This window comes from Akebia trifoliata, chromosome 8 (assembly GCF_017979445.1).
Source record: "Akebia trifoliata isolate Shusen 1 chromosome 8, ASM1797944v1, whole genome shotgun sequence".
In the NCBI taxonomy this organism is placed as follows: Eukaryota; Viridiplantae; Streptophyta; class Magnoliopsida; order Ranunculales; family Lardizabalaceae; genus Akebia; species Akebia trifoliata.
In genome coordinates this window covers 8,029,578-8,057,235 of record NC_141382.1, presented here as the reverse complement: position 1 = coordinate 8,057,235, position 27,658 = coordinate 8,029,578, and the positions used below count along the sequence as shown (strand labels likewise).

The 27,658-nt window shown below is 34.5% G+C and overlaps 3 protein-coding genes across 3 annotated transcripts; 1 reads left to right on the top strand and 2 right to left on the bottom strand.

Annotated features, from left to right (window-relative positions):
• On the bottom strand, nt 1-2,162 carry LOC147395878 (S-adenosylmethionine decarboxylase proenzyme 4-like). The gene has a single exon (XM_086450886.1). The coding sequence runs from the start codon at nt 2,071-2,073 to the stop codon at nt 1,057-1,059; it is 1,017 nt and encodes a 338-aa protein (XP_086307012.1). The 5' UTR covers nt 2,074-2,162; the 3' UTR covers nt 1-1,056.
• Nucleotides 2,163-17,297: 15,135 nt separating this feature from the next.
• LOC147395877 (uncharacterized) lies at nt 17,298-19,308 on the top strand. The gene is made up of 2 exons (XM_086450617.1): nt 17,298-17,925; nt 18,210-19,308. Exons 1-2 carry the CDS (start codon nt 17,724-17,726, stop codon nt 18,524-18,526), a joined length of 519 nt encoding a protein of 172 aa, XP_086306743.1. The 5' UTR covers nt 17,298-17,723; the 3' UTR covers nt 18,527-19,308.
• Nucleotides 19,309-19,970: 662 nt separating this feature from the next.
• Nucleotides 19,971-27,027, bottom strand: GSH2 (glutathione synthetase 2). The gene is made up of 12 exons (XM_086450616.1): nt 26,548-27,027; nt 24,524-24,693; nt 23,532-23,607; nt 23,302-23,432; nt 23,094-23,216; nt 22,915-22,995; nt 22,580-22,660; nt 22,423-22,492; nt 22,222-22,343; nt 21,407-21,546; nt 21,088-21,280; nt 19,971-20,303 (listed from the first exon to the last, which is right to left on the bottom strand). Exons 1-12 carry the CDS (start codon nt 26,758-26,760, stop codon nt 20,180-20,182), a joined length of 1,524 nt encoding a protein of 507 aa, XP_086306742.1. The 5' UTR covers nt 26,761-27,027; the 3' UTR covers nt 19,971-20,179.
• Between the last annotated feature and the right edge of the window lie 631 nt (nt 27,028-27,658).

Here is a 27,658-nt window from a genome sequence, read left to right as displayed (position 1 = left end):
GAAAAAAAAAATATAGATTTTGGGTCTTTGAAACAGTTCGGATTCATTTTGATAATATAATGTTGGGTTTGAAGAAGAAGAAATGGGTGGACAGTTAAAATAATTATCCGATTGGTGCGTGGTAATGAAAAGTTGGTGTGGCAATACACAAACTCTTAAGTAATAATATATTGATCTATTAAAATGACACGTGGCACTACCAACAGGTCATATTAGTCGGCCAAAGAAGGCCTGACATGGGAGGAGCAAACTTGGCACTAACGGCCCAATCCATTTATTAAATGGGCTCTGAACACAAGCCCAACCTCATGGCTTGTGCCTTTAGCCCAAATTATGGTTTCCTTCTGGACATCCCTAAGTAACATCCTTCCATCTCAGCCGTTGGTTTGATGGAGAAGATCAAACCTGGCTTGAGTCTTGTTTTGTAAGTGCTTTTATGAAGGATGTTTCACAAAGAGGTCTATACATTGGACGGTTGATATTAATTAATCAGGTTGACTTTTGGAAATATGTGTTGTAACTTATATAGATCCACTAAATCAAATCTCCACATCATTAAAAAAGGACCCATTATATCATCCAAAGAAGACAAAGGAGACAGAAGAGAATCATAGAAAATGACAAATATTAAAAAAAATAAAAGATAAGATTGGAAAGAGAATCCTAGAAAAGATAAAAGAAAAGAGAAGATTAAAAGAAAAGAAAAAAAAAAGTGTCATTTTGTACCATTTTAAAACCACAAGAGACAAGAGAGGGAGAAGCAAAAACCCCTCAATAGTGTCACCTCAACCCCCCACCAAAAACCCATCTTCAAAATCTTAGGCGTGACACACCTAAGTGGGGTGCATTATCATGATGATCCCACCCATTGCAAGTTGTAGCCTCAACATCATCCCTCCCATCAACATCATTCCACATCATCATCCATCAACCATCATGCATCATGCATCATGCATAATCCACCATACATCATCACAAAAATTTTGAATTCTAACCTCAACTCCCTCCCTCTTCTCTATGTTCCTTATGTGTCTAGCAAGCACACAAAGTTTTCGGCTACTTCCGACGAGTGGTAAACGTTTGAAAAATGACATTTCCGGCCGAGGGAAATTCATCGATTGTACAAGTACGACAATTTAAGCCAAGTGGCTTGAGCGCATCTATGACACGTGTCCATACACCATCCCTTGCACATGTCATCGACACTGACATCTTCGCCGGTCTAAACACTTGTACAACTTTCTTCAATACATCTTCGATAACATTATGTTCATCATCATTGGATCCCATGACACATTCGAAACTTGCATAACTATATCCGTCTTCAGGTGTCACGTGTATTGTCGAATAGCGAGCCCCATCAATCCCATTCATTGAGTACCCACATGGATCGAATGCAAAATCACATATGAGCGCATTGGGATTGATGTCATCAATACCTGTCAAATCCGTCATTTCCTTTCCAGCCACATCACCCGAATTAATGTCACCTAACTTTCGGAAGAAGTTCCGAGCAAGTACTCGATCGAGCTCGGTCATGCACACCTCTAATGTGAACGTATCGCCCACAGGTGGTAGGTCATCACTTGTGGCGGTGTAGACATGCCACGAGTGTGAAAACTTCTTAAAAGGCATAATACTCGCTTTTCTATAACAAAGATGGGCGGGTAAAGATCCGTCTAAATACATAACTTCTTCTCGAAAACTGGTGTGAGGAAAAGGTTGGGCATTAGGAAATATAAAACCACCCCTAGTATACCTACATCGACACACATTAAGACCAATATCACTAGCATGGGATATCAATAGAGGGATGGATTTTAAAAGCTGGGTAGTACCACAAGTCTTGATTATGATCTTTGAGGGGTACACAAATAGGCTCGATTCCGATAATACGTACGCATCCAAATACCTATTACCAATCGCCGATACCACGGTGCATTGGACTGCATCGAGAACTTCTTCTAGCAATTCGAAGTCAATTTGTCGAAGTCCGATGCCGATCATCGGTTCATCACCCGAAAAATGAAGTTCTAGGCGTTTTTCAAAGCCTTCAAAGCCAGAGAGAGCCATATGGCTAATAGGAAGTAGAATAGATAGTAAAAATGAGAGAAATTGGAGACTGAGAAAGATGTGGGTATGGGGGATAAGAAGTGAATAAGATGGGATATATAGAGTGGGGGAGAGGGGCATGCGTGTGAGGCAACCAAAAATAATCATTGCAACCAAAATGAATGAGATGATGATTATTTTTGTGAGATCTTCATTGTAGTGGAGTTCCCAATTTTATTATTATTATTTTATTTAATTTTCCTTTTTATTTTTATTTTTTACAATTCTTCAATTTATATTTATATACTTGTAAAGTGATGATGTTTATTTTTGTGAGATCTTCAATAGTGGAACTCCCAAATTTATTAATTGTTTTTATTCCCAATTTCCCTTATTATTTTTAATCTAAGGAACAATATTTATTCAACTAATCCTCTCTATCATAGTTTGGAGACCCTGAGTCGACTCTATTGGATTTTACGGTGATTCAATCTTGAAACACCCATTGGAGTCAACTCGATAAATCATTAAATCAACTCCACCCAGTCAACTTGAAAATGAATTTACTTTAGAAACTCTATTGAGATGCATCTATACTTAATAGAACGATGGTGAATGCACGAGATAAATTATATGCAGTCTGTACGTGGTTGATGTGGTAAGGGCACAAAATCATATATCTTTTCCTTGTGTATCCCGAAGAAAAAGATCTATGATTATGCGCCCTTGTTACATCAACCACGTACAGACCGCATATGATTTACTGCGTGCATTCATCACAACTCTACTTAATATTTTCCTAGAGAACAAATTAAATCGGTTTTATTGGACACATCTGAGTCAACTTAGGAGTCATCGATTTGCTAAGCAAGCAAAATTAGTGATCAATAATTAATAGAAAAATTGATAATGTATTTAATTAATTTGCACTAAAGGACATGCCACCTTCATACAAACATGCCTTGTAATAGAAAAAATGGCCTAGTAGTAGCAATTATAGTTGTAGATGCAATAATAATAGCAATGACAATAATAATAAAAATGATAGTAATCAGTAAAAATTTACCAAGATTGGTAAGGCGTGAGATGCTCGCAACGTAAAATTGTTACAAAAGTTGTCCTCAACTTCTGAGGTTGACAAATCAGGGTCGACATTTTCCATGAATTGGGGGAACAAAATTAACAATTGTTCTAATTAGGTTCTCAACATAGTGATTTAAAAGGGATGTTCTTTGATGATTTAATATTTAGATATATGGGAATGATTTGGTCTTATCAAAGATTACAACCTCCCATCTTTTGTTTCCTATTCCTTTTTATCAGTTATTAATCTTTGTTCCTCAAAAAAATTACCAATTGATTGAGTTTCATGCATGACACCATGAAAGAATTATCAACCATTCAATTGATCAAAAGAAGAAGAAAAAAATTCATGTAATTCTTATTTCCAAATTTTGTACACGAATCCCAATTTGTAACAAAATGTTATGGCTTCTCTCGTTGGCGATCCCTCTGTCATGAGGGAACATCCCTTAATTTTTCTCTGATCACTCTTCGTTTTTTTGTGGAGCCGTCTCAATTAGAGGTGCACATGGTTCGGATTGGTTGGGATTTTGATAAAATTGGAATCGAACCAAACATGATCGGTTCTACAAATTTGGGACCGAACCAATCCAATTACCTTATAGAACCGAATCAATCCAAACCAAACTTGGTTCGGATTAGTTCGGATCGGTTCTCGGTTCTCATACTTTCAAAATAGAAAAATAAGTATTTTTTCTTTCAAAAAAAGAATCCTTTGGTCAGATCATAAATAATGCCTATTTTTAAAATGAAAATGATTTTATGATTAAATTATGACTGAAATCTGTATAAATTGAAAATTAGAAAAAACTCAATGAGACTAAAAAAAATTACAATTTTAAAATTGGTATTTTGGATGGATTAGTGAGAAAACTAATCCATAAATAGTATATTAACGAATTCAAACCTAGATTCGTATAGTACATTTCATCTAACAAACACGGCATAAAGGTTCTCGTAAAAAAATAAGGAATCAAACTCTTTGAATGTTTTTTTTCATAAATGGGTTGATTCATTTGATAGTTGAGAGAGAGCTTTGTGTACATTTTTTATGAGTTTTTGTTAGAAAAAAATAAAGGAGATAAATATATATATATATATATATTATAATAGATACTTCGGATTAGTTCGGTTCTCGGATTGGTTCGATTCTATTATACCCCTAATCCGGAACCGCATCAAATCAATCGGATTTTTTTATATACAATCCGTACCCAAACCAAATCATGCTCAATCCAATCTAAAAGGCTTCGGATTGGTTCGGTTCTCGGATTTACCCAATCCAATGTGCACCCCTAGTCTCAATCACTATAATTAGGTGTACTCCCGAAAGTTTTGAGCTTCCCTTTTGATTTGAGTCGTGATAATCTGATTACCCCATGTGGTATAATCAATTGACTATCTAACGTAACAAGTTTGGGAACCGTAGATCCGTGCTCCTTGGGATACATGGTTCTCTCAAGATACACTTTTTTATGGGGAAGTGCAGCTGTGTATCCCGAGGAGTGTAGATCTACTGTTCCCGAATTGTCACGTCAAGGTAATCAATTGAGTTTGCCACATGGGGTAGTTAGATTATCACAATTCTTTTGATTTACTTCGAATTGTGTGTTTTTTTTTTATATATTATTATATTATTTATTCTTATTAATCTTGTTGCAAGTAAGGAAATGGAGACTAATTGAAATAAATAATATAAAATAATAATTTAAATTAATATTTTTAAAGTGAATTCTACTCATCTACTTTTGAATTAACATTACCATATTACCTGAACTAGTAAATATAAAAGGTGAATGGTTTTCTTAGTTCTCACTTTAGGAACTTAAAAGTAATCATATGGACAATGATATCATGGAACTGGTTGTATTTTAGTATAATACATCTCAATTTTAACTTTGTATTTGAATTAATGATGTCATATACAGTTTTCGATGATGTCATTGTTCTTCTTTCTAAGGATTGGCATTGAAGTGTTATTATACGAAAGAGTCGTGATTTTCTAACTCGAAAATTTTCACTTGGTGTGTCAACGACTGATGTGTCAAGCATTCAAAATCATAGATCTTTTTCTTCGGGATACACGAGGACAATGATCAACAATTCTGTGCCCTTGCCAGTTGCCACGTCAGTTGATTATAAACTGAGTGAAAATTTTTGAGTCAAAAAATCACTAGTGTATACTAAAGTGTCGGTGTGTACGTGGCTAACGTGGAAAGAGCACACAACTATACATCATTTTTCTTTGGGATACACAAGGAAAACGATCAACGATTCTGTACCCTTGGAACGTCAACCGAATATAGATCGAGTGAAAATATTCGGGTCAGAAAAGCATTAGCATATATTAAAGTAGCACTTGGATATGATACGATGCCATGTTCTATACATTTATTTCTCAGTTTATGTTAATTATAATGAAAGTCATTAGAATTTTTTTTCTCTCTCTCTTATATAGCTTTTGATCAACCAATGCAAATCAATAAAATAAAATAAAAATTGAAATTTTTTTTTATAGGGACATGAATGCATGATTGTTAATGTAGACAACCTCTTGAATTATTCTAAGCAAAAAAGCAAAAATAAAGTAAATAAATAAAAACACTCTTGATATTGGGAAAATGGTCAAATGAGTTTGTCTGTACATAAATGGCATAGCATACATGTGTGGGACCATTTGATGGCTGTCGCCCACTAAATTTCCGACACTTAACACTGATCCTTTTAGATTAAATCGATTGTGATCATACAATGTTTTAAGAACATGAAAATAATCACTAATAATTGCATTATAACAACTATTGGTCATAATCCGTTCCGTTATATAAGTAAATAATTCTGCTTTTTAACGGTCATGGTTGATTGTTATTCAAATGCTCTATTTAAAAAAAAAGACATAAATCTTGAAAAACTTAATATTAAGAGGAAAAACTCTTATTGTCAAATATTGTTTAATTCAGTTACTTGAAGCAAACCCATGTATACTCTTAAAAATTGGAGAGAAAAAAAAAAAAAACCCAAATAATAATATTTTGAAACAAAAACTTTACAGAGAGAAAAAACAAGCGTAGACATGTTAAAAAGGGTAATATTAAGAAGGAAAAAAAATTCATGGTCAAATATTCTCTTTTTGGAAGTTATGGTTGAATATTGTTCATTTAATTAATTGAACCAAAACCATGTAATACTCTTTAAAAAAGTTGAAAATTAAAATAAGGAAAAAATTCAAGAGCTAAATGGTCATATTCTTAAGAGTTTTATGACAAATACTCATAGAAAAAACAGAACTTTTATCACCAACTTTTTTACCTATATGACACACCAATTTATATGCAAATAATAGTTTAATTTTTAAAATAATTGGTGTGTTTGTGTGCCAATAGAATCTCTCTAGAAAAAATCACATAGATACAAAAAAAAAAAATGTGATACTCTAATTAAAGAGAGATTTGTTGATTTAATTAATTAAATTAAACCCATTAAAACTTAAAACATGTTCTTATATAAATGGAGAAAATTAGAAAAATAAATTAAAAATAAAACTCTAATAGTAATGATTTGGAATGGTGTGTTGGAAAAAAAAAAGTGATAGTTCTAAGGCAGGGGCAACAAGGAAATGATTCAGGAGATATGCGTGATGAAAGTGAAATATTATGGTGCCTGGCAGCCAGCCCCATCATGATCGCACCATCCTTGGGAGCTCTGCACGCGCGCGCATGCACACGCGAACCACCAAACAAAAACAACCACAACACATCCTCTCTCACGCACTCTCACACCAAACGAACAAATACAAATTCAAATATATCTATCTCTATCCAACGATGGTCAACCTTTCTTCAAATCAAAATCAACATCAACATCAAAAGTCCCACCATAGAATCAAAATCTTAATTAAAAGCATCAAACCAACTAACCCATCATCCTACAAGGCTCCACGTGGAACCTTGGGACAATCACCAACAAAATTTTACCCCCTTTGGGTTTTTTTTTAAATATTTGAGGTGCCCCCATTTCCTTCATCCCTTGACTTTGGTCTTTTGTTAGAGACTAATTATAAAATGACTTAAATGCCTTCAATTTTTACCTCTAACTAGATTCTCTTTGTCTTTAAACTCTTCACCTTGAAGGGTAATTCTTTAAGTTATATTTCTTCAATCCATTATTTTCAACCTCTAGTCAAAAATCTTGATTTTTCTTTCCAAAAATCCAATATCTTTAATTATCTTGAAAAGTTGTGTCTTATTCGGTGATGGAATTTTAAGTTGAAGATAAAGTCATAAAACCACTTACCCTAAAAGATTGAATAATTGTTATAAAAAAAAAAAATTAAATGGATGGTTGGACTCTGTTCCTCTTGTTTCTATTTGATTGGACTAGGTTACATTTATAAAAATAAAATAAAATTTGGATACACATGTAACTTGATCCAAAGCTTTCTTCTTTTATGTTTAAAAAAAGGTAACATCAACTATTTAACTATGATTATTAACGGTATAACAAAATAATTATTATAATAAATTATCCCATTAGTGAACCAACCTTTTCCAACTGCTGCTTTAATCCAGTTTTTAAAATAATAAAATTGAATATAATTGATTTTTGAAAGAAAAATCAAGGGTTTTAAGGCAAGAGATTGAAGGAGAACTTTTTAGGTCATTTTATATAATAGTCTCTTAGGGAAGACTAGAGGTCAAGGGATTTGTCATAATTTTGATAATAAAGAGTGTGGGAGAGGATTATGTTCAAATTGCCCAAAATTTTATGAGTAATTCGTTTGACCTTCAATAATCCTCCCCTACATAATATGGTCCCACAAGTCACTTTCTACGCTCACATGGCCACATAAGCACATATCCTTCTCCCCAAGTCCCAACCACATCATTTAACCCTAACCCTACCATTGGGTCCACTCATCAGTTCTACACACATCATCCACCTTGTACCCTAACTTTAAGACAAACCCGGACCCAGTTCGGTCCGGGCCCTGTTTAGTTGGAAGACATGTTGGTCCCACATTGACCCTATTTGCACTACACTTGCACTTGATGTTAGTGGCTTTAGCCACCATACATGCTTTCACGCGTGCACATCCGCACACATTTAGTACACGAATCTGATTTGTCTTCCTAAGCACTAACGAATAGCCGTGACTACTGTTCCACGCGCATAAAATGCATTTTTGTGCCCATCTTGCCCACTTTATTATCTTTCTCTTTTTGGTGCCAACTCTTGGCACTATGAGCTATGTGTGTCAATGGCTATCCAATTACTCGATTATTCAATGTATCCGAAATCAAGTAGTGGATCAGATTATGTTTCAATTTAATGTTGGATAGTAGATATCCGTTTAGAATTGATTCCATTTCAGGCACTCAAAATATATTTGTTTTACTCATCAAATGAACGGCTTAGATTAGAGGATATGTCATAGGGATGCTCAAATGAAATGAATTACAAGGAAAGACATATCAATTCTTAAGAAATTAATGTTTACCTACAATCTAAGTCGTATGTTTGATGTTATGCAGTTATTAAAGTCTCATGTAAAATGTATAAAAAATCCTCCTCATCTCCTAGATAAGTTCGCATCCTGAAAATTAACTACTCGAGACAAAGCAAAATTATATCATAATTGTGAATTGTCTTTAGCTTTGAAAACTCACGGACACATGGAACAGTCGACATCTTTGATAAGCATCATAAGTGCCCCAAAATTTCAGAGGTTGAAGAATCACTTTGAGTCCTTACTATATTGCCATTGGTGCATTATTATAATTGACCAACTCCTATTGGAAAAAAAAAATGGCTACCTAATGTGAGCTTGACAAAGTAGTGGTTTCCACCATCATTGTGTTATTGATCTCATTGAAAAAAAAAAAATTCACTGATCAAAAGAAACAGGACATTATCTAACAATGTATAACTCTCAAACATTACAAGAGTGGACAAACGAAATAGCAAAGAAAAGAGAATTGCACACAAACACAAGAATTTATGTGGTTCAACAATGTGCCTACATCCACATATCAAATTAAAATTTAATGACATTATAATCTCCAAAGTAACAGCATTGGAAATCTCTAGCAAAATGAGAATAGAAAAAAACGTTTCTCATTTTCCCAAAAAAAAAAAAAAAAATCCTAAATGAATATCCTTAAAAGAATACATATGTACCCCCAAATTTTTGCCTTGGGGACGACCCTTGCATGGTCCAAGTCGAGAAGCCTAACCCTAGAGTCAAAGGAAAAGATCCTCTCTGATTTTTCCTTTTGAAGCCAAAACCCAAACAAGAACCTCAAGCATCTTATGCAATAAAGAGAGGTATTGACTATTAGAGTATTGTTCTCAATTAACAGGTCAGAATCAATAGTAACCTACTAGCATCAATCAAATATAGAAAAGAAGTGAACAAAGCAATACTCAATCTTAGTCCATACTCGATGAATTATAAATTGATTTTGTAGAATCGAATTTGCAACCACCCTTAGACGTCAAAGAACATGATAAGATCACATATCTCAAGGAGTAGGTAGGGGTGCCAACGAGTCAATTCTAAATCCCATTGGTTTCAATTCCGATTCTCAAATCAATAGAATCAAAATTGAAATCGTGTAATTTTTTTCTTTACATGATTCTAGTTTTTATTCATTCCTATCAATTTTAGTTCTCAATCGAATCAGTTCCAATAAATAAATAAAAAACTTAGAACTAACCTATTGATTTTGATTCTGGTTAAATGGATAATCATAAGAGATGAATTTTATCTATGCATGTATACATGTACATATGGGAGGTGAATACTCACATGTGATGATCTCATCTTTCTACAAATGTGACGTCACAATCTAGGAGATGAAACTTTTTTTATTTATTTTTTATCTCTATGTGACCAACATGAATCATTGGGCATGTGCCTTAAAACTTGTGGAAAAGCTTTAAGCAAGCAGTACATGCCAGTGTCCTTAGTGCCCATAATCTCCACAAAAATATTCCCCATGTGACCCCAACTCCTCGAGCCCCACAACTAGAGAGAATCTCTCGATCACCCTTCCATCATTCCTCGTGAAACCAAACCCAATGAGTTTCACTCTCTCTGTCCATATCTCTCGATGTCCTCACAACCATCATTCCTACCTTCCCATTGGTTACACCTGCTACTCCCCAAGATCTCTTTCATTATGTGCCCCAGTCCTGACACATCCACGCATCATTCACTCTATATCTCATCTAATTCTTACAACATAGAATGTGTCGGATCTGGGTCGACCCTATGTAATGCCCATATTCAAATCCAATTTTCTATCTTGCTCCGGATTCTATTTGGGTTGGGTTGAATAATTCTCCAAAGGTTGGATACGAGTTTATAATAACTTATATGAGGAATGATTTAATGACTCCCCCACACGACATATTCAATCGACTCCCCTGAAGTGACATGTGTTAGAATCGTAAATCTGTACTCCTCAAAATACATAACTGGAAGGAGAATCGATTGAATATGCCACATAGGGAATCATTTTCTCACAACTGAAAAACATAAAAATAGAATTTTCAAAGAAAGTATATATTTGGATCAGGATGGATCTATATCCAACTTAAATTCAAGTTGGGTCAAGGTTCGTTAAACTCTATTGGACCTTTTTTTATTTGAATATACTCAAGGGATTCATACCCACTAAATTTTAAAATTGGAGTCCGACCTTTCTTATGTCCTACCGATTCTCACTCATAATGCAATTCTAGAATACAATGCCATGTCATGTTTTTTTTTATTATTAGAAAAATGAATTTTCTACAATCACTCATAATCCTCCGATGTTGTGAATATTTTAAATTATAAAAAGCAATTCCATCATAATTAGAATAAAATATCAATAGAAAATTGAGATGATCTATTTTTTGTAACTTTAAAATTCATTTCTTGCCATTTTGCAAGATTAGTTATATAATATCCAGCATTGCAAATGTAGCAGATTATAGAAAGAAGCAGTGTAGCCAAACGTAATTCTGGAAATTATTATATGTATTTTAATTTTGACAATTCTAAATCAGAATCTAACAGTCTAAAGAAAACTCCCCCTTTGATTCCCAAATCAGTTTGTGTAACTTGATTCTAACAAAACAAACTAGCAATTCGAGTCAAACACCCCCTTCAATTTCTATTGTAATCAACACACAGGTGCACCTATGTTTTAGAACTCTTCAAAAGTCGATTTGAAACTTAGATAACTCAACTCTGAAAGTGCCAAGTCAGGTTAGAAACTCACCAATTAATACCATTTTATTTAATGTTATTCTTTTTGGAATATAGTGAGTACATATAATTCTTAATTTTAAAATATTTTAATACATTTTTAAGTACTAATAAATATAGAGTTGTGACAATCTGAAACCACCCCCCCCCCCCTTTACGTCCCCTACACCATCATTATAGAATCGTAGATCAATTGCCTCGTGATACACAAGAAAAGAATTTATGATCATATGTATCCCGGGGAAATGATTTACAGTTCAATGATGGTGGCATATGTTAGAGGGGGGCATCAAAAAATCATTATTCATAAATATATTATAGCTAACAAATCATTGAGTTGACTCAACTTGTTGGACATTCAAGTTGAGGTTAGTGTCTGAGTTTTCAACCATAGGAGCTATTAAAATATTATATAGGAAACAATGCATTTTGGGGGGGGATAACGGGGGTGTCCGGACTTACGTCCGACTAGGGGGACCGGATGAGCCAAGGCATATGAGTCCCTTCCTCAAGTATGTGCAACACCAGCACATCACACGCACTAGGTAAGTGAGGTGTTACGAGTGGCCCTAAGGAAATATTGCTCATACTTGATATCGAAACACAACTTATGGACTCTCATCGTTTATTGGATCTGAAATTGTCATTGAGCCACTCCATTAGAATTTATAGGAAACAATGTAATAAGGTGTATTACGAGACATCAAATCGTATCTTAACATCAGATTAATTAATTAAGAAATTAGGATTAGAAAATCTTAATGGGATTTATATAGAAAGCAAAACAAATCTTAACCAATTGGACAAGACAACGAGATCTAATCCTAATCTCCTATCTATTTGACATGATCTTCTGACATGATTTGGTGTATTACAATTCATTTTATTACATTGCTTCCTATCAAATACCCTAATAGAGGAAAACTAAGGTTCATTTGCCCAAATCACTAATATAAGTGGGTCATATTAATACACTTTCAATGACATATCGACGTGGCTCTGGACAAAATTAAATGAAAGAACTAGAGTTGTTTACCAACCCCAAATCTTTGGCATAAGACATCGATGATCATAATTGATACGAGTGAGTCAATATCATGGAATTCGACTGAGTTGGTGCAACTCAGAGAACGAAATGAATGTAAAGGGGGCCACCATGAGAGCACTTTGAGAGTTTCAAGAGACCCATCATCTTCCCTTATTCCCTTTCTTTTTATTGAAGCCTAGATAGATATTGTCAGGCGTAAAAATACAAACATGGGAGACCATGATGTCCCCTATGCTTCAGACCCTTTGTCTTCCTAAAGTTGGATTAATTTATAAGCAACTTTCCACATCCCTGACTCAACCTCATTGAGTGAGGATCCTTTTTGATTGTAGGGACAAGATATAGTAGAGATTATATCTTAAGTATCTTTAACAACACTGTTTGATCTATCTCTATCTCTATCTCTATCTCTTCACATTGCTCTCAATAATAAAAAGCACTAACAATTTTGCTTTATAAATGAATTCTGCCGACATCTTGGAACTCTCTTATAATATGGGTTTTTTTTATATATATTTATATTGCACCAAACTAATATCTTATTGGTAACAAAAAATGATTATTAGTAGCTAATGAGAGAGAAAGAGAAGCCTAATAAATTCTAGCACAATCTCATATCATTGAGGGGCATTATTCTAGAGCTACCACTCCAAAACCCTCCTTTGTCTATTGAGAACTTAAAGAGAAAAGATTTTGATTGTGGGCACCAAATGATACTTTTGTGTTTTTAGTGTATTGGTTGGATTCGTATTATTTGATATCAGAGCTGATACATATCTCGTTGTTCAAATCTTGGAAGGAGTGACTCGAGAAAACAGTTTATGTAAGAATTAAAAACAAAAAAAAATTGGTATGAATGATCGTAAGTGGGTGCCGAGAAAGTCAGTGGAATGGATGCCCTGAGGAAATAGCAACCTTGGGACCCGAGAATAGCACCAAAGTGAAAATCTCCATAGAGTGGGCTGCTCACATGTTGCCGCAATGCCATGTTGTGATAAAAGAAAGATCTATTTAGTACACTTGTATATTTTGAACATATTATAATTAATACTATTTTAATGAGAGAGGTTATATATATATATATATATATACGGAGACAATCCAGCCATCCAATGAGTTTTCCCTACCATTTTGATCATCTTTACTAAAAATCAATTCATTTGATGTAAGTAAACATGTTAATTTTAGCTTAACCTATAATTTAGTTCGATCATCTAGATTTTTCAATTTTAAGTTTTATTTTCATGAAGTTAGAAATATCAGAATGAACTGTAATATTTAGTATAATTATTTTTCATGTTATAAGTATTTTATTGTGCGATTTCAATATAGGTCCCAATACAATGTTACTGTAAGCATCAAGGCTTGGGTGTTTTATTGGTCATTAGTGTTCAAGGAATGTAGACAAATATATATATATATATTTTTTGTGTACATTGTATTTTAATGGGACTCCACTGTTATTAGCAGCCCATAAGGTTGTAATTTTATTGGTTTGGCCTCACTTTTTCTGTTATTTTCCTTCTTTATCTACTGCTGTGCTTTGGTGGGTCAACTTCATATGCATATTTTTCTCTTGTTTATGTTTCTTGGTTGTTCACTTAAATTTGGGAAAATTATTTAAAGGACCCGAGGGATTTCTTTCTAAATAGTCCCTAAGTTTTGGGTGATGGCTTGATAGTCCCTCATTATTGTTGAGCTCACCATTTTTTATTGTCGTGTTTGAGATTTTTGTTGTTAAATTTGATAATTTTTTTAAAATGTCAAACTCTACAATAAAAATTAAAATCCACCTGTTTTTATTTTTTTGAGTTTTTTCAATTAAAATACATAGAAAAATCGACTAAAAACTCGACATAACGACTTTTGTAGATGATTCCAAATCAAAAGAACCATCCTCGACCGATTTTCATCAAAAAACGAAGTAACAAATTTGAAAAACTTTAATTTTTTACATACGTCTTTAAAATACTTGAATTTTTTTTTGAAAATGACTTCTTCTTCCTTCTCAAACCCTTTACTTTGGAATGGAATCTTCAAATCTCGATTGAGATGTCGAAAATCTTTTTTTTTTTTTTTTATGAAAACGAAGGGTTTGAACAGTTAGGGCACAACGGCATTTCAATCGTGAGAAATGTGGTGAGTGAGGTTCAAGGATTGATTAGAAAGAAAAATTACTATTAAGAGAAGTCTTAAAACTTAGGCACTAAATATAAAAGAAATCCCTCCACCAGGGTACTTTAACTGCTTTTTTTTTCTTTAAATTAATTAATGCAGGCTTGGCACATAAATGAATGAAGACTTGCAAGTGATGGTTGTAACTAGGGGTGTCAATTGATCAGGTTTGGATTGGTACTAAATTGTTACCAATTCCATGAGAAGTTTATTAGACCTAATTGATGGTGCGGTCAATGGATTGGATTAGACCCAGAATTCAATCCGTTCCGACACGATAACATTGGGTGTGGATCGAGGATTTAGATTCCAATAAAAATCTTATAAACACACAGTATTATATATTTTGCAACATTACATGATCCAGACCCAGAGTTATCTGATCCGAAGGAATGGGATTTCAAGTTTGTTTCGATCCATTGATGGCCTTGTATCATTTGGTGTCCAAGTCCAAATTTACAGTAAGCAAATGAGTCTGTTAATCTATTAAAATCAACAAAAAAAATGTCAACAACTAACCACCTCTACGGCTCTATCTTGGGGTGCAACTTGGTTCGATTTGGAGGTCAAATTGGAACCGAACCGACATAGGTCAATTTCACTAAATAAGAACTAGAACCAAATCAAATTCCATTGGAACCTAACCAACCCAAACCGAATTAAAGTCGGCTTTGTTCGGTTCTACAGATTGCCAATATTCAATAAATTGTAAGTAATATTTTTTAATGAAAAAATAATATAAATTTCCATAAAATAAATCACAAATCCAAAAATAAAAAATCATTACTTTATTCATAAAAGATCACTAATCTATGTCCTAACTCCTAAAATGGTTCATAATAATTATTATATACTTATATATTAATTTATTGCATAAGGTTCGGTTCTCAGTTTGGTTCGATTTTATACAAGTTTGATCCGAGAATCAAATCAAATTTGATTGGTTCTCCATTTTCGTAACCCGGAACCGAACTGCAACTTGCTCCAAGCCAAACCAAACCACCCCAAAACTATTGGTTTGGTTCGATTCTTAGTTTGAATTGGACCAAGTTGCACCCCTAGCTCTACCTACATTTTTACTCCTATCAAACACAACTTATTATGGGTTGTACTTTTTGAAGAAGTCGACGGTAGATCATATCGTGAAGACATGGGAAGGGGTTCGAGATGGCCAGGACCACGCATTAGAAAGTGGAGGTCTTGAGTTCGAATTGCCCTTTAGGGTCCACCATTAGGGATTTATCCCAGAAATTACCTAGTGCATGTGGGGGAGGGGGTGCTGGGAGTATTGCACTTGCACAAAGATTAATCTGATGCTCTAAGAGGACCAGATACCTCGGTTTTAAAAAAACAAAAACAGAGAGAGAGAGAGAGAGAGAGAGACTTGGACCAAACCCCTTAAGTTCCTATTAACTACACACGACCCACGTCAACTACACTTTAAACAAATTAATTTAACTCATTCATGATCAATAACCAATGACAAAAAATGCATATCGAAGGATGGTGGTTAGGACTGTTAATTGTCAGCTTAACATCCGAATTGGATGAGCCTCAACCCAAACCTAAACATAGGGACAAAATTCTGTGATTTTTTTAATAAGTTGCAATTAAATCACGATTTTAGATGTTGTCAATTAAATCATAATGATTTTTTCAAAAATTAAATCATGATTTTTTTTTTTTTTGTTGTTGTATTTTTTAAGTATTATTTTATATTTTTTGTACTTAAAAAAGTTATTTTATATTTTAATTGGTCGGATGTTTTCCCGACTTTATCCATCTTTTGCCAATTTTTTCGGAGCTCCCTATTCCAAATTATTCCCGAACCCCGACTTTGTCTCTATGATTCTAAAGAGGTAGGTTGTACCTTAGACCAGTCCTAACTCTCATCGGGCCTAAGTTGGTTAAGTCCAAACCAACACTAATGGACTCAGAGGTTGGGTTTGGATTTTATAAAATAATATATCATGCACGTTTCGAAGCCATTTAGATCCATTTGATATTACTTTTCATTAAAATAGGGTCGAATCTCCATTTTAGTGTTAAAAATAGCAATAGATGGGAGTAAACTAGTTATTTTATGACATACATCTAACTAAATGTTATAAATGTACACAATATAGTAGCGGGGGTTGAGCATTGTTAGGCCCAAATTTGGCCCACATTTAATGGGCTGAATTTTTTCAACCGTGGGTTAAGGATCAAAGCCTTGTTTGTGGGCTGTGTTAATGACCAAAATTGACAGCCCAAGTGGTGCTAAACAACTCTTCTTAGATCCAATATGAGATGAGGCTTAAATCGTCCTAACAATCTCATCAGATTGTTAGATCATCCAATCAACATTGTATTACTAGGGCCATTGATTAAGGGTCTTGATTGAGGAACAAACACTGATCACACTTGTAATCTTGTATTAGAGAAACACGGTATGATGGGACTTCTTTTACCTGTAGATACAAGCCTTGTTAATCTGGGTTCAGATCAGATGGTCAGAAATCACCAATCAAACTATTTTTGGAGGTGAATGTTTGGCTGTGGGCCTGAAACTAGTGTGCACGTGGCAATAAAAGAAAGAGGAAGTTTAGTTACACCCAACTCCTGGAAGTAGAGACCCCACCCCGAAATTATATAAACAAAGTGATCCATTAAAGCGTCTTTAATGATCAAAAGTCGCAAAGCCGAATATTTCGCCATTTCTACTCTTTCAATCAAACTAAAAGACTCCCAATCTCAGAAGCTTTCATAAATATTTAGTTTTTGGGATCTGGGTCACCATTAATTTCTTGAAAAACAAAGGAACCATTGACTTTCTTTTGTTTTCTTGGATCTTGAGCTCAAGTTTCTTTAATGATTTGATCTCTGGTTTTTTTCCTTACTAATGATGCACTCTGTAAATAATAAGAAACCAATCCCATATTTGATTGTAAGTCGGATTTTGGATATTTGACTCAGATTTTCAAATGGGTTCCCTCCATATTTGTTTTTTTTATCCTTGATTATGCTAAAATCACATTCTTTTTCTTGATATCTACATAAAAGAAAATTTTGGTTTGTTTTTTTTTTCTTGTTTTTAGATTAAGTGGAGATTGGTTTGTTGGGGTATAGATGGCTTATAAATCACACCACCATGGTTTTCGTAGTCATGGTGTTCTTAGATTGTTGGTGGTGTTGGTAGGTGTTTGTTTGGTTGGTTTTATTTTGGGACCTCCATTGTACTGGCACTTCAAAGAGAATTTAGCTGCTCAGGCCTCATGTCCTCAATGTGTCTGTGACTGCTCTTCAGAGGCCTTCTTCTCCATACCATTAGGTGAGACTTACTTTTCATAAACTGTTAAAATTTATAGGTATAGAAATAATATGATCTAGTGTCTGGGTATCTCTTATTTATTTATTTTTAATTTTTAATTTTTAATTGAGAGATGGAGTCTTTGAGAGATCTTAACTTGGTGGCTTTTCAAATCTTATTTGGTTGATTATAGAACAATGCAACTCTTAAGGTTCTTTGATTGGGAGTCCCATAATTTACACCAATTTTTGCCCATTTTGTTGTTGCCTCTGAGATATTATTCATTTTCATTTTATGTGTTGAAGACTGTGGCAAACATGATCCTGACATGAACAAGGAAATGGAGAAGGACAAGATAGATTTACTTTCAGAGGAGCTAAATTTACTAAGAAATGTATCAAATGATAGCATGGAACACACCAAGGCATCGATACTAGAAGCAAAGAAGACATCTTCTCAGTACCAAAAAGAAGCAGAAAAGTGCAATGCTGGAGTGGAAACATGTGAGGAAGCAAGAGAGAAGGTTGAAGCAGCGCTCATAGCTGAGCGTAAGCTCTCAATATTATGGGAGAAAAGGGCCCATGAACACGGGTGGATTGAACAAAGAAGAGTAGCCTCATGATCAAGGACCAGTCACAAAAAAAAAATTATTTCGTTTTTCACTTTGATTTTCTTCTATTCTTATTGTGGCTAAGCATCACAATTTCGGGTTTTTTTTTTTTTTTTTTTTTTTGCATTTTTCCCTTGTTTAGAAAGTAAATACATTGTTCTTAGTTTCCTCAAAATTTATTCAATAATGAGAATGAAAGAAATAGTTTGGTGAGACTTACTTGGCCAAGGTGTTGTCTTCAATATCTCTTCTTCTTTTTTAGCATAAAACTCACACATTGTGTGTAATGTATGTCAAGATTCAGTGAGGTGTTCAGGCCGAACCTATCCATGACCACTTCGACAGTTCAGATTGAAGCTCGAACTAGATAAGATCCAAACTGCATTCATGTATCGTCTCTGATTTGCTGTTTTGTTGTTCTAATTTATCTCTAAGAATCTATGTCACTCTAGAACCAAGTCAGTGCCATACTGTTTGGAGACGATTTGTTTTTTCGGCTAAGGCTCAAAAGGGCGTCCTAAAAAATTTTCAGCTGCAAATTCATTTGAAATATAAAAAACTACTTTTAAAAATAAATCAGACACCCCACTTCAAGGATACAAATAGGAAAAGAGAGATTCTAATGCCAAGCCAACTTTTGCTAACAGCACCGCCAATTCATATGCAAATCACCCTAGAATTTACACACATTTTGGGTGGCAACAGAAGCTCTCATAGGAAAAAGAGTTCTATTTTACCACCTCTCCTAAACCTTCTCTTATCTAGTTTCCAAAGCCTCATGGATACCATCACCTTTCCTCTTACTTTACCCTACATCCAACTCTGGCATCATTTGAAAACTAACCCTTGACCCGAATCTCGCAACGGGAACTCATGTGGATCTCATGACACCAACTGCATTCATGTCACCATGACTCTTGACACAAATTATCTTAGGGGAGCAATAGCTGCCATCCAAGCAATCATACAACAGTCAGCATACCCCGAGAATGTAGAGTTCCACTTCCTTTGCGCACAGCTTGACCCCAAACTCTTCTCAAGCCTCAACTTCACTTTTCCTCAACTCCAAGGTGTATCACTTCGACCCCAATTGGGTTTGTGGGAAAACAAAAGTCAATTCTAACATGAAATTTGACAGACGATGAAAACAAAGGTGCCACCTTGGTAAGGTGGTGAAGTCTGTGAGTAGTAATACCAGAGACCTGGGATCAAATACCTTTGACAGAAAAGCTAAGGTTGCTCATTAAATGTAGACGAAACAAATTTCTACATGATGTGATTCTACTTGGGTTTCAACTCATATTTGCTTCAGGCCTTCGTTCATTTTATTCACATGTACAAAAGTGAACATTATTCTCTCTCTCTCTCTCTTTTTACTATTCCCTTAGAATCATTTACAAAAAAAGAGGACACACATGTGACATGACCTTATATTTGTAAAATAAAGCAACCCTACTGATAAAAAAAACTTATTTCATTTCTACAACTGCACTGGCAATCAAACAAAGGGGAAAAAAATATAGTGGCAATTACAGTCCACTGAGTTGTATCTCAATAATCTTGTCCAGATATCGTCCCAAAAATAATTTGGTTGTCAGTAATTTGATTCCATGCTTTATGATTGATTATTAATTATGATACCAATATGAAGTTACCTTGATTTAGTTAAGTTAAATAAACACTATCCAGGACTGCGAATCCAGCAGCAACTCCACCTTCGTTCGATGATGAGACCTTTGTCCGCATCAGGTAACCACATTGGTGGTTCATTATAACCTTATCTTTGTTCCTACAAATTGGAGAACCATATTAAAAGGGAACGTTGAGGTTCAAAAGATGATCAATGAGAAATTTTTTGTAGGAAATAAGTTCTAATCAAAACTTAAAATAATGCAGCCTGCATCGTCAGAAATTCGGGAAAAAATGCAGAGGAAGAAAAAACACATGGGAGGGCGCGTGGCATACTATGCAACGAGCTATGCCCTTTAGACTTGATTTGAGTGGGTTATGCCCAAAAATACAAACAGGGTGCCGGATCACAAGTTTTAATTTGTTGCTTTACTTTCAGGTTCGATATAAAAAGAAGTAAGTTTTTGGTCCTTAAGCTAATTTAGGCAAGTATGGTTAATTGTATCTCATTAATATTATTGTAGATATTTTCTTCATTGTAGTATGATTAGTATTATTATGTAGGTTGAGCTTAGGAAACTAGTGGTCACAAGAGATATTTTCTAGTTCGTAGTGATTTCTCTCAAGGAAAGAGATTTTGTCCCTACATACATACATAGCCATGAACTCCTTTGCTTATGGGAGAATTGAATGAGGATCTTACAAAGCTATTTATTTTCTACTAAATCCTTGAGAAGGTTTTCTTCAAATTTTCTACTTGCTTTCGACTGTGCGTCCATTTTGGGAATAACGACAATAAAGTTTAGAATGGTGTAAGCTGTTTTAGGATAAAAATGCCCCTTTACGGAGCTTGAGAAAGAAATGCCCCCCAATATGGCGGAGGCCACTAACATTAAAGGAGAAAAATATTTTGGACCCATATTATGAAAGGGAAAACTTAGTACCTTAGGTAAGCACCATATATCCCAAGTTCTGATATAGCGTGGTCTTGATGACAAATTCCATCTCGGACCAGAAATGCAGGAGAAGCATTAGGAAAAATCCTTTGCATGAGGATATAAGCAGCAAGTTCCTCACTCCCGTCCCTTTGCCATTTCAGTATGGTTTCCCTCACATTGTCTCCATAGATGTTGTTCCCTAAAGTTAGATGATGACCAATCATTATCAACGTAGGTAAAGGCAGAATGAGTTTAGAGAACTGGATGATGACCAATCATAATCATCGTAACAATAAAGGCACAATAAGTTTAGAGAGAATCAGACCTCCTCCTTCTCGTTGGGGTTTTAGAACAAATAATTCAGGTCTTTCGATGGCCTTTTTCATGACATCTGAATTGTCCAAACTCCACAACCCTGCAAAGCACTCACGTAGCTTCTTAACATCATCCTCATTCTCGATGAATCTGCTCAAATGACAAACAAAAATTCAGTGAAAATTGTGAAAAATCCTTAATTAGACATCGCAGTTATTGCTTCTTTAGATTTCATTTTTTTTTTCTTATAGGTCAGATTCCAATTAGTTGAAAAAGTTCAACGAGTCAAACTAGAAATTCAACTTGGATGAGAGAGTTCTAGACAAAGCAAAGTTTTTATCAAGTCAAAATGGAACCCACTTTACTATTAAGGTTTTAATTTATTTTGGTCTTCTATCTTGCCCGAGTTTATGGGTTGCCAGTTTGATGATTTTGTATTTATAGTGGAACAATCAATTGGGTTGTAATTTCGTTTTGAGTTGGTTACCCTCCCATCTCACTAGAGTGCTATCTTATAGAATTGCATGTTCTGTTTGTTTGCTCTCAACAAACTTGCTCACAAAAAGAAAGAAAGAAAGCAGAACTCGCTTGTTTATTAAAAACTGGATGTGGTTTTGATGGTCCAGTTGATTATACAACTAGATTTGGCTGAATTTTAATGTACATGTATTAGTGACCAAAAATAGCTATAGTTTCTTTTACATTCAAGGGACTTAATTGGTAGGACTACAAGCCAAATACACCACTCATTAAAAGTTTCACAAATGATTTCAAAAAACATAAGGGCTAGAAAAGTTGACCTACTACAAAAGGTCAATGTGTTACCTTTCAAGAACATTTGGCTTAGCTAGCTCTTGTTGAATCTTCTTGGTTCCTACCAAATGGTAGGAAATAGATGGGCACTTGATAGCTGAGGATTGCTCCATTAGTAGCCTTGAACTCCATTCCTACTTGATAAATAAGAATTAAGTATGTTATAGGGATAAATATATCAACAGAGAATAATAGAAAAGAAGAACTGCCTACTGATTCTGACAAATAATCATTTGGGGTATATCCAGCTCTGAAATATATGACTGCGATTGCTTGTTCACCTCTGTATGTAAAAAAAGCTTTAAAATTATCAAATTTAGAGCACAAAACCACACAAAACACAAAAGTACAAGGAAAAGAAGAAACATACACAAGAAGTGTTCCATCAGATAGAAGCTTCCCCTCTTTATTGATTTCTCCTAACGTTTTCCGAATGGTGGTCACACCATATGTGTTACAAACTTAAGGAAGATACCCCTTTGGCAATTCACAAAATAGAAACTAAGAAAATAACATTTAAAAATCAGAAAATTATAAATATTTTGTCCATTATACTGTAAGGCTTCCATGGGATTTGAAAGAACAGAAAGAAAAAATCGCAATACCTCTTACGATTTACAATTGCGATTGTTTTTTTCAGAATTCTCAAAAAATATAACGAGATATTGCAAATATGGGAACTATTTGCGAAGATAAAAAGGATATCTCTCCTTTAATATGGAACAAAGCCAATGTTGGTCATACATGTTGCGCTCTTCAGCTTGAACTACAACCATAATTACAGCTCTGTACAAATATATATTGAAGTTAGTGACACCTCACAAGGACCATGATCAGAACCAAGAAAAACCAAGGCTTGGGGAACCAATTTAGTTTGCTCGAACCTGGAATTATTGTACTCTTGCCAAGCTTTAGCTAATGCTTCTGCGTATCGACTGACAGCCGTGTTTTGAGGGACCTTAGTGGAATCCAATCCGAGGTGTTCTCCATATAGATTAAGCAAATTCCTGACAAATGATACTTGTTGAAGGTCAAGGTAAGGATACTTGCTTGAGCAGTATCAAGCTAATAAGGTTGGCAAGAACTATCTACCTGTGAAGCTCACTGACAAGGCAACCAAGACCAGGAAATGAAGATGAAATTGTGTTGAGCTCTATTTGTAGAAGATCTTTACTTTGAGCATCAAGCATATAATCTGAGCGAAGTAAACCCAAACGTATTTCCTATTTTAGTAACAGATATAGGATTAGAATCTCTCCCACCATCATACCAAACAGTTTGTTCAGATTATCAGAATGAATAGGTTAAGAGCTCGAACTCACCTCCTTTTTATTGGATTCCAACATCTTGGAATGGATATCTAAGAGTCTAGAGGTGAAAGCATCAACTTTCTTAGTTCTGCAGTGCAAGGAAAAATGCAAGTAAAGCAATGACATCAGTTCACTTGTGCTTCTAATCTCACGTGTCACAAGAGAAAAACTTCTTTTACTTTGTTTTCTGGTCGGTAATAAGCATCACAAAACTAATGAGCCGTGGATTACATGAAAAGATACAAAGGGAAAATATGATGAACAGAGAAAGAGAAACAAAGAGGAATTAGGGTGTTTGCAGAACTTACAAGAGCTCATTTTATCATTCACAAAATTCTTTTGTCAAACTCAAATGCTCCAAGCAGACTTTTTGTTGTCTTATTAAAAGTAGTGATCTAGGAATTAGGAAAGGACTATTACCCAAGAAAATGAGAGGCTCCTAAACAAGCATTTTCGATGATTCTCACGAGGAAAGGATATTTTCATCATTGTGAAATATAAAACCCCAAGTCCAACCATATCACTGTTTCCTTTCTTTTTCTAACAAAAAAAAATGTTAGCCACCAAGGGGAAAGGCATCCCAACTATTAAACACAATGAAATTGGAATGAATTGAATCTAGGATAAGTTAAGCATTCCCCGACCCCAGCTCCACCCACCCACATAAACATGTAAAAAATGTGTAGTGGAGCCAAAACCTCATACGAATTTTGCTGATCAGACTTTTAGAACTCCGAACATATGATAAAAAACTTATGTTGTACTCCACCCTCCGACCCAACTCTCTCACTAAATGCCCCACAAACTTGTGATAAGAAGAGAATTAAAGATGCACCTACTTTGCCTACCAATTGGCCAACTCTATACATGTTGTAAACAATAAGGACTTAACATGAGGCTAGAACTACATATATTGTATACATAGACAAGTGAATGGCAATCAAATTTAGAAGTAAAAGAGCAAAGAAAGATGAATATAGAAAGCATAGAAGATAAGAGAGTACTTGGATAGTGAGTCTTGCAGAAATTTTCCATCCAAGCTTACACGATCGACAAGCTCATTAAAAATGGGGGTTAACGCACACGCTTGTTGCCAATGACTTTGAGGGAGTGACGTGGGCAATAGGGCAAAAGGAGCATGAACCATACCCACTCCAGGAACTACTCCTGATCTCTGCAAGTTAATCACCAACTTCAAATAAAAGTGTGTATTTATCTATCACACATATAAATGAAGTAACAGCCCATATTCATGAGGAGGTTGGCGTATGTTCTTTGTAATACATGACATGATGAGAGTAGAGAAAAGTCAACACAAGTCTAAAACTTTGAAAAGCTACTGAAACACAAGGTCTTTAGAATAATTACAACCAAGCAAGAGCATAGCGAGTGCAACTCTAGAATATGAAAGACATAAAGAGAAAGGGCCAGTAAAAATTGATGGTCAAGAAATACCCCAAATCAACCGTTTCCTCAACCTTGGTTCTATTATCCATAAGAATATAGAAATTAAGGTGGATATTTTCCATTAATTAAGAGCAAGATCATTGAAGTAGAGGCGTGTTCTGGGTTCTATGTGAACCAAAGTACTTGATTCAAATTAAAAGGAATTTTTTATAGGGAAACAGTAAGATCAGCCATGCTCTATGGAGTTGAATGTTGGGCAATCAAGGACCTATGTGTTTGTAGAGTGAACTAGTAGAAAAGACGATGCTGAAATGGGTGTGTAAAGACCAACTGACCAAGGAAAACATAATTCGGAATGAGCTCATTTGTGACTGCAAAGTTGACTGAGATGTTTTGGTCATGTGCTTTTAAGACTGATAATAACCCCACTTACAAAGAGCAAGCAAGTTGATGAGTTTGAAAGAGCGGGAGAAAGGCTAAAACTGATGTGAATTGAAGGGATGGGAGAGGATATGAACACACTTGAATTAACGACATACATGACTTTAGGCATTATTGAATGGAGGAACAATTAGGGATAAGGCTTTGATGATGATGTTGAATGTATTCACTTTGCCTTATTTTTGTAATTAGCAAGTATAGGTTTTGGAAGAACTAGCAAAATCCAATAACTATAATAAATACAAAATTACAAACTGATCTTATGAGAAAACAATAACAGTAAGAAGAAATTATGTAGCACTGGAAAATATATTACCAACTATTAGGCTGACGTAAGTTAGAAATCCTTCATACACTTCAAAATATCAAAATTCAAACCAAACGGCTTTTGAGGTTCTTTTCCTCATTACCACCATCATCAGAGCCTTATCCCAAAACCTTTGAAAACAAACAATGAACATTGCTAATAGAAAAAAAAAAAAAGAAACCAATGAAACAATTGAATATGGAAAAAAGGAGACACCATTTTCTAACAACTATCGTGTCGTGCCCACGTGTGAGGCATGTGCTAATACCCTTTGCCAAATAGATCTTTAACATATCAATATTTTGTTTTCAGATATTATTTACATATTTTATATCATTTAATCCAATCGACTAATCAAAATACAATCTTTCTTAATCAAATATGTTCCTCAACAAATGAAATAAACTGTACAACCATGTCAGCTTATCGGGTTTGTGGGGTCAAAGTGACAGATGATTCTTATTCTTGTCTGATACTGGAACACCAGTTAGTGTCTTTGTTATTGCAAATAGTGTAGACATATTTTTTTTTTTTTAAAAACAACAACAATTCCATGTTCATACATATATGACACAATGCAATTTTCTAAAAGACCTAACTATGCTAACAAATAAGTTCTCATCAAATTACCCAAAAGAGAAAAGAAAAGAAAAGGAAAATCAAATTGGGTATCAAGTAAAGCAATAGATAAAAAGATAACAAACTTGGTACTCTACTAAATCATATTTCTTCCATGTCAAATAAATAAAAACATCAACATAACAATGAATTTAGCCCATCAAAATTATTAATAAAAGAAGTTAATTAAGATACATAAATGTTTTTTTCCTTTTAACTGAATAAATATCAAAATACATATATATATATATATACCTGAACACTTTTATCTCCAACAACAAACCCATGGAGAGAACTCCACACCAAAGCATCATACACCAACTTCTGAAGCAACTCTGGAGAAATACCATGAAAATTAGAAATGGGTATCTCTGTAGTTTCATGTTGGGTTTCTTTCTCTCCAGTTGTTTCATGTTTCAGAGGCAGAAGTGAAGAAGACAGAGCAGATGAGGAGGAATGATCATTCATGTTTATGGTGTGGAACCTTTTAAGATGGATTTGAGAGGTATTAGAGAGTGGGATTAAAATTTCAAAGTGAAGAATGGGTTTTGGTGATCAAGAGAAGAGAGTAGTGGTAGAAGAGAAGATATAGAATTCAATTGAGCTAAAAGACATGGAGTCAATTATGGACCACCACGGCACCACCACCACATCACCATCACCGAGACGTCCTTTCTTTTTCTTTTAAAAATTCAAAACCGGATTTCAATCCAGTGTTGTTGGATGGATCGAACAATCCTAAACGGATTTAAGTGGATTCTATTGGCAACCCCAACCATGGTTTTTAAACTCAGTAGTCTCATCCAGGCTGATACCGAGTCATTTCGGATGAGTTTTTCAATACATTTGAGATGTCTCGTGAGTCAAATAAAAAAAATGAACGTAAGTCATAAATCTTAGTCAAAAAATGACTTTATGAGTTGATTTTGATCAACTCCAATATCGAGTTAACTTGGACGATACATCTCGGTCTCAAACGGAAAAAGATAATGAAAGTAGATATGAGCTAATTTCAATTTCAAAACAAAATGGAAAAGAGGAACATGATTCACTTAGCCAATTCCAAATTTTGAGATAAGGTTTTATTATTTTTGTTAGTTGGGTTTTTAAAATCTTGCATGAGTGGGTGAGAAAATTAGAAAATTATCGTGAAAATCTCACTATGATGCCTCTAATACTATGATGACTCATCGTAGATATAAAATTAGAAATCCTAAAAAGCTAATATTGAGCAGTTTGGCAGCCAAGTAAGAGGGGCATTGAGATTTGTAGAGAAATGGGCTTCAGACCCCAAATATTCAACTAATGGGCCCATGATGAAAATGCTTAAAGCCATTAACTAGGAATTAGCCATAACGATGATTTT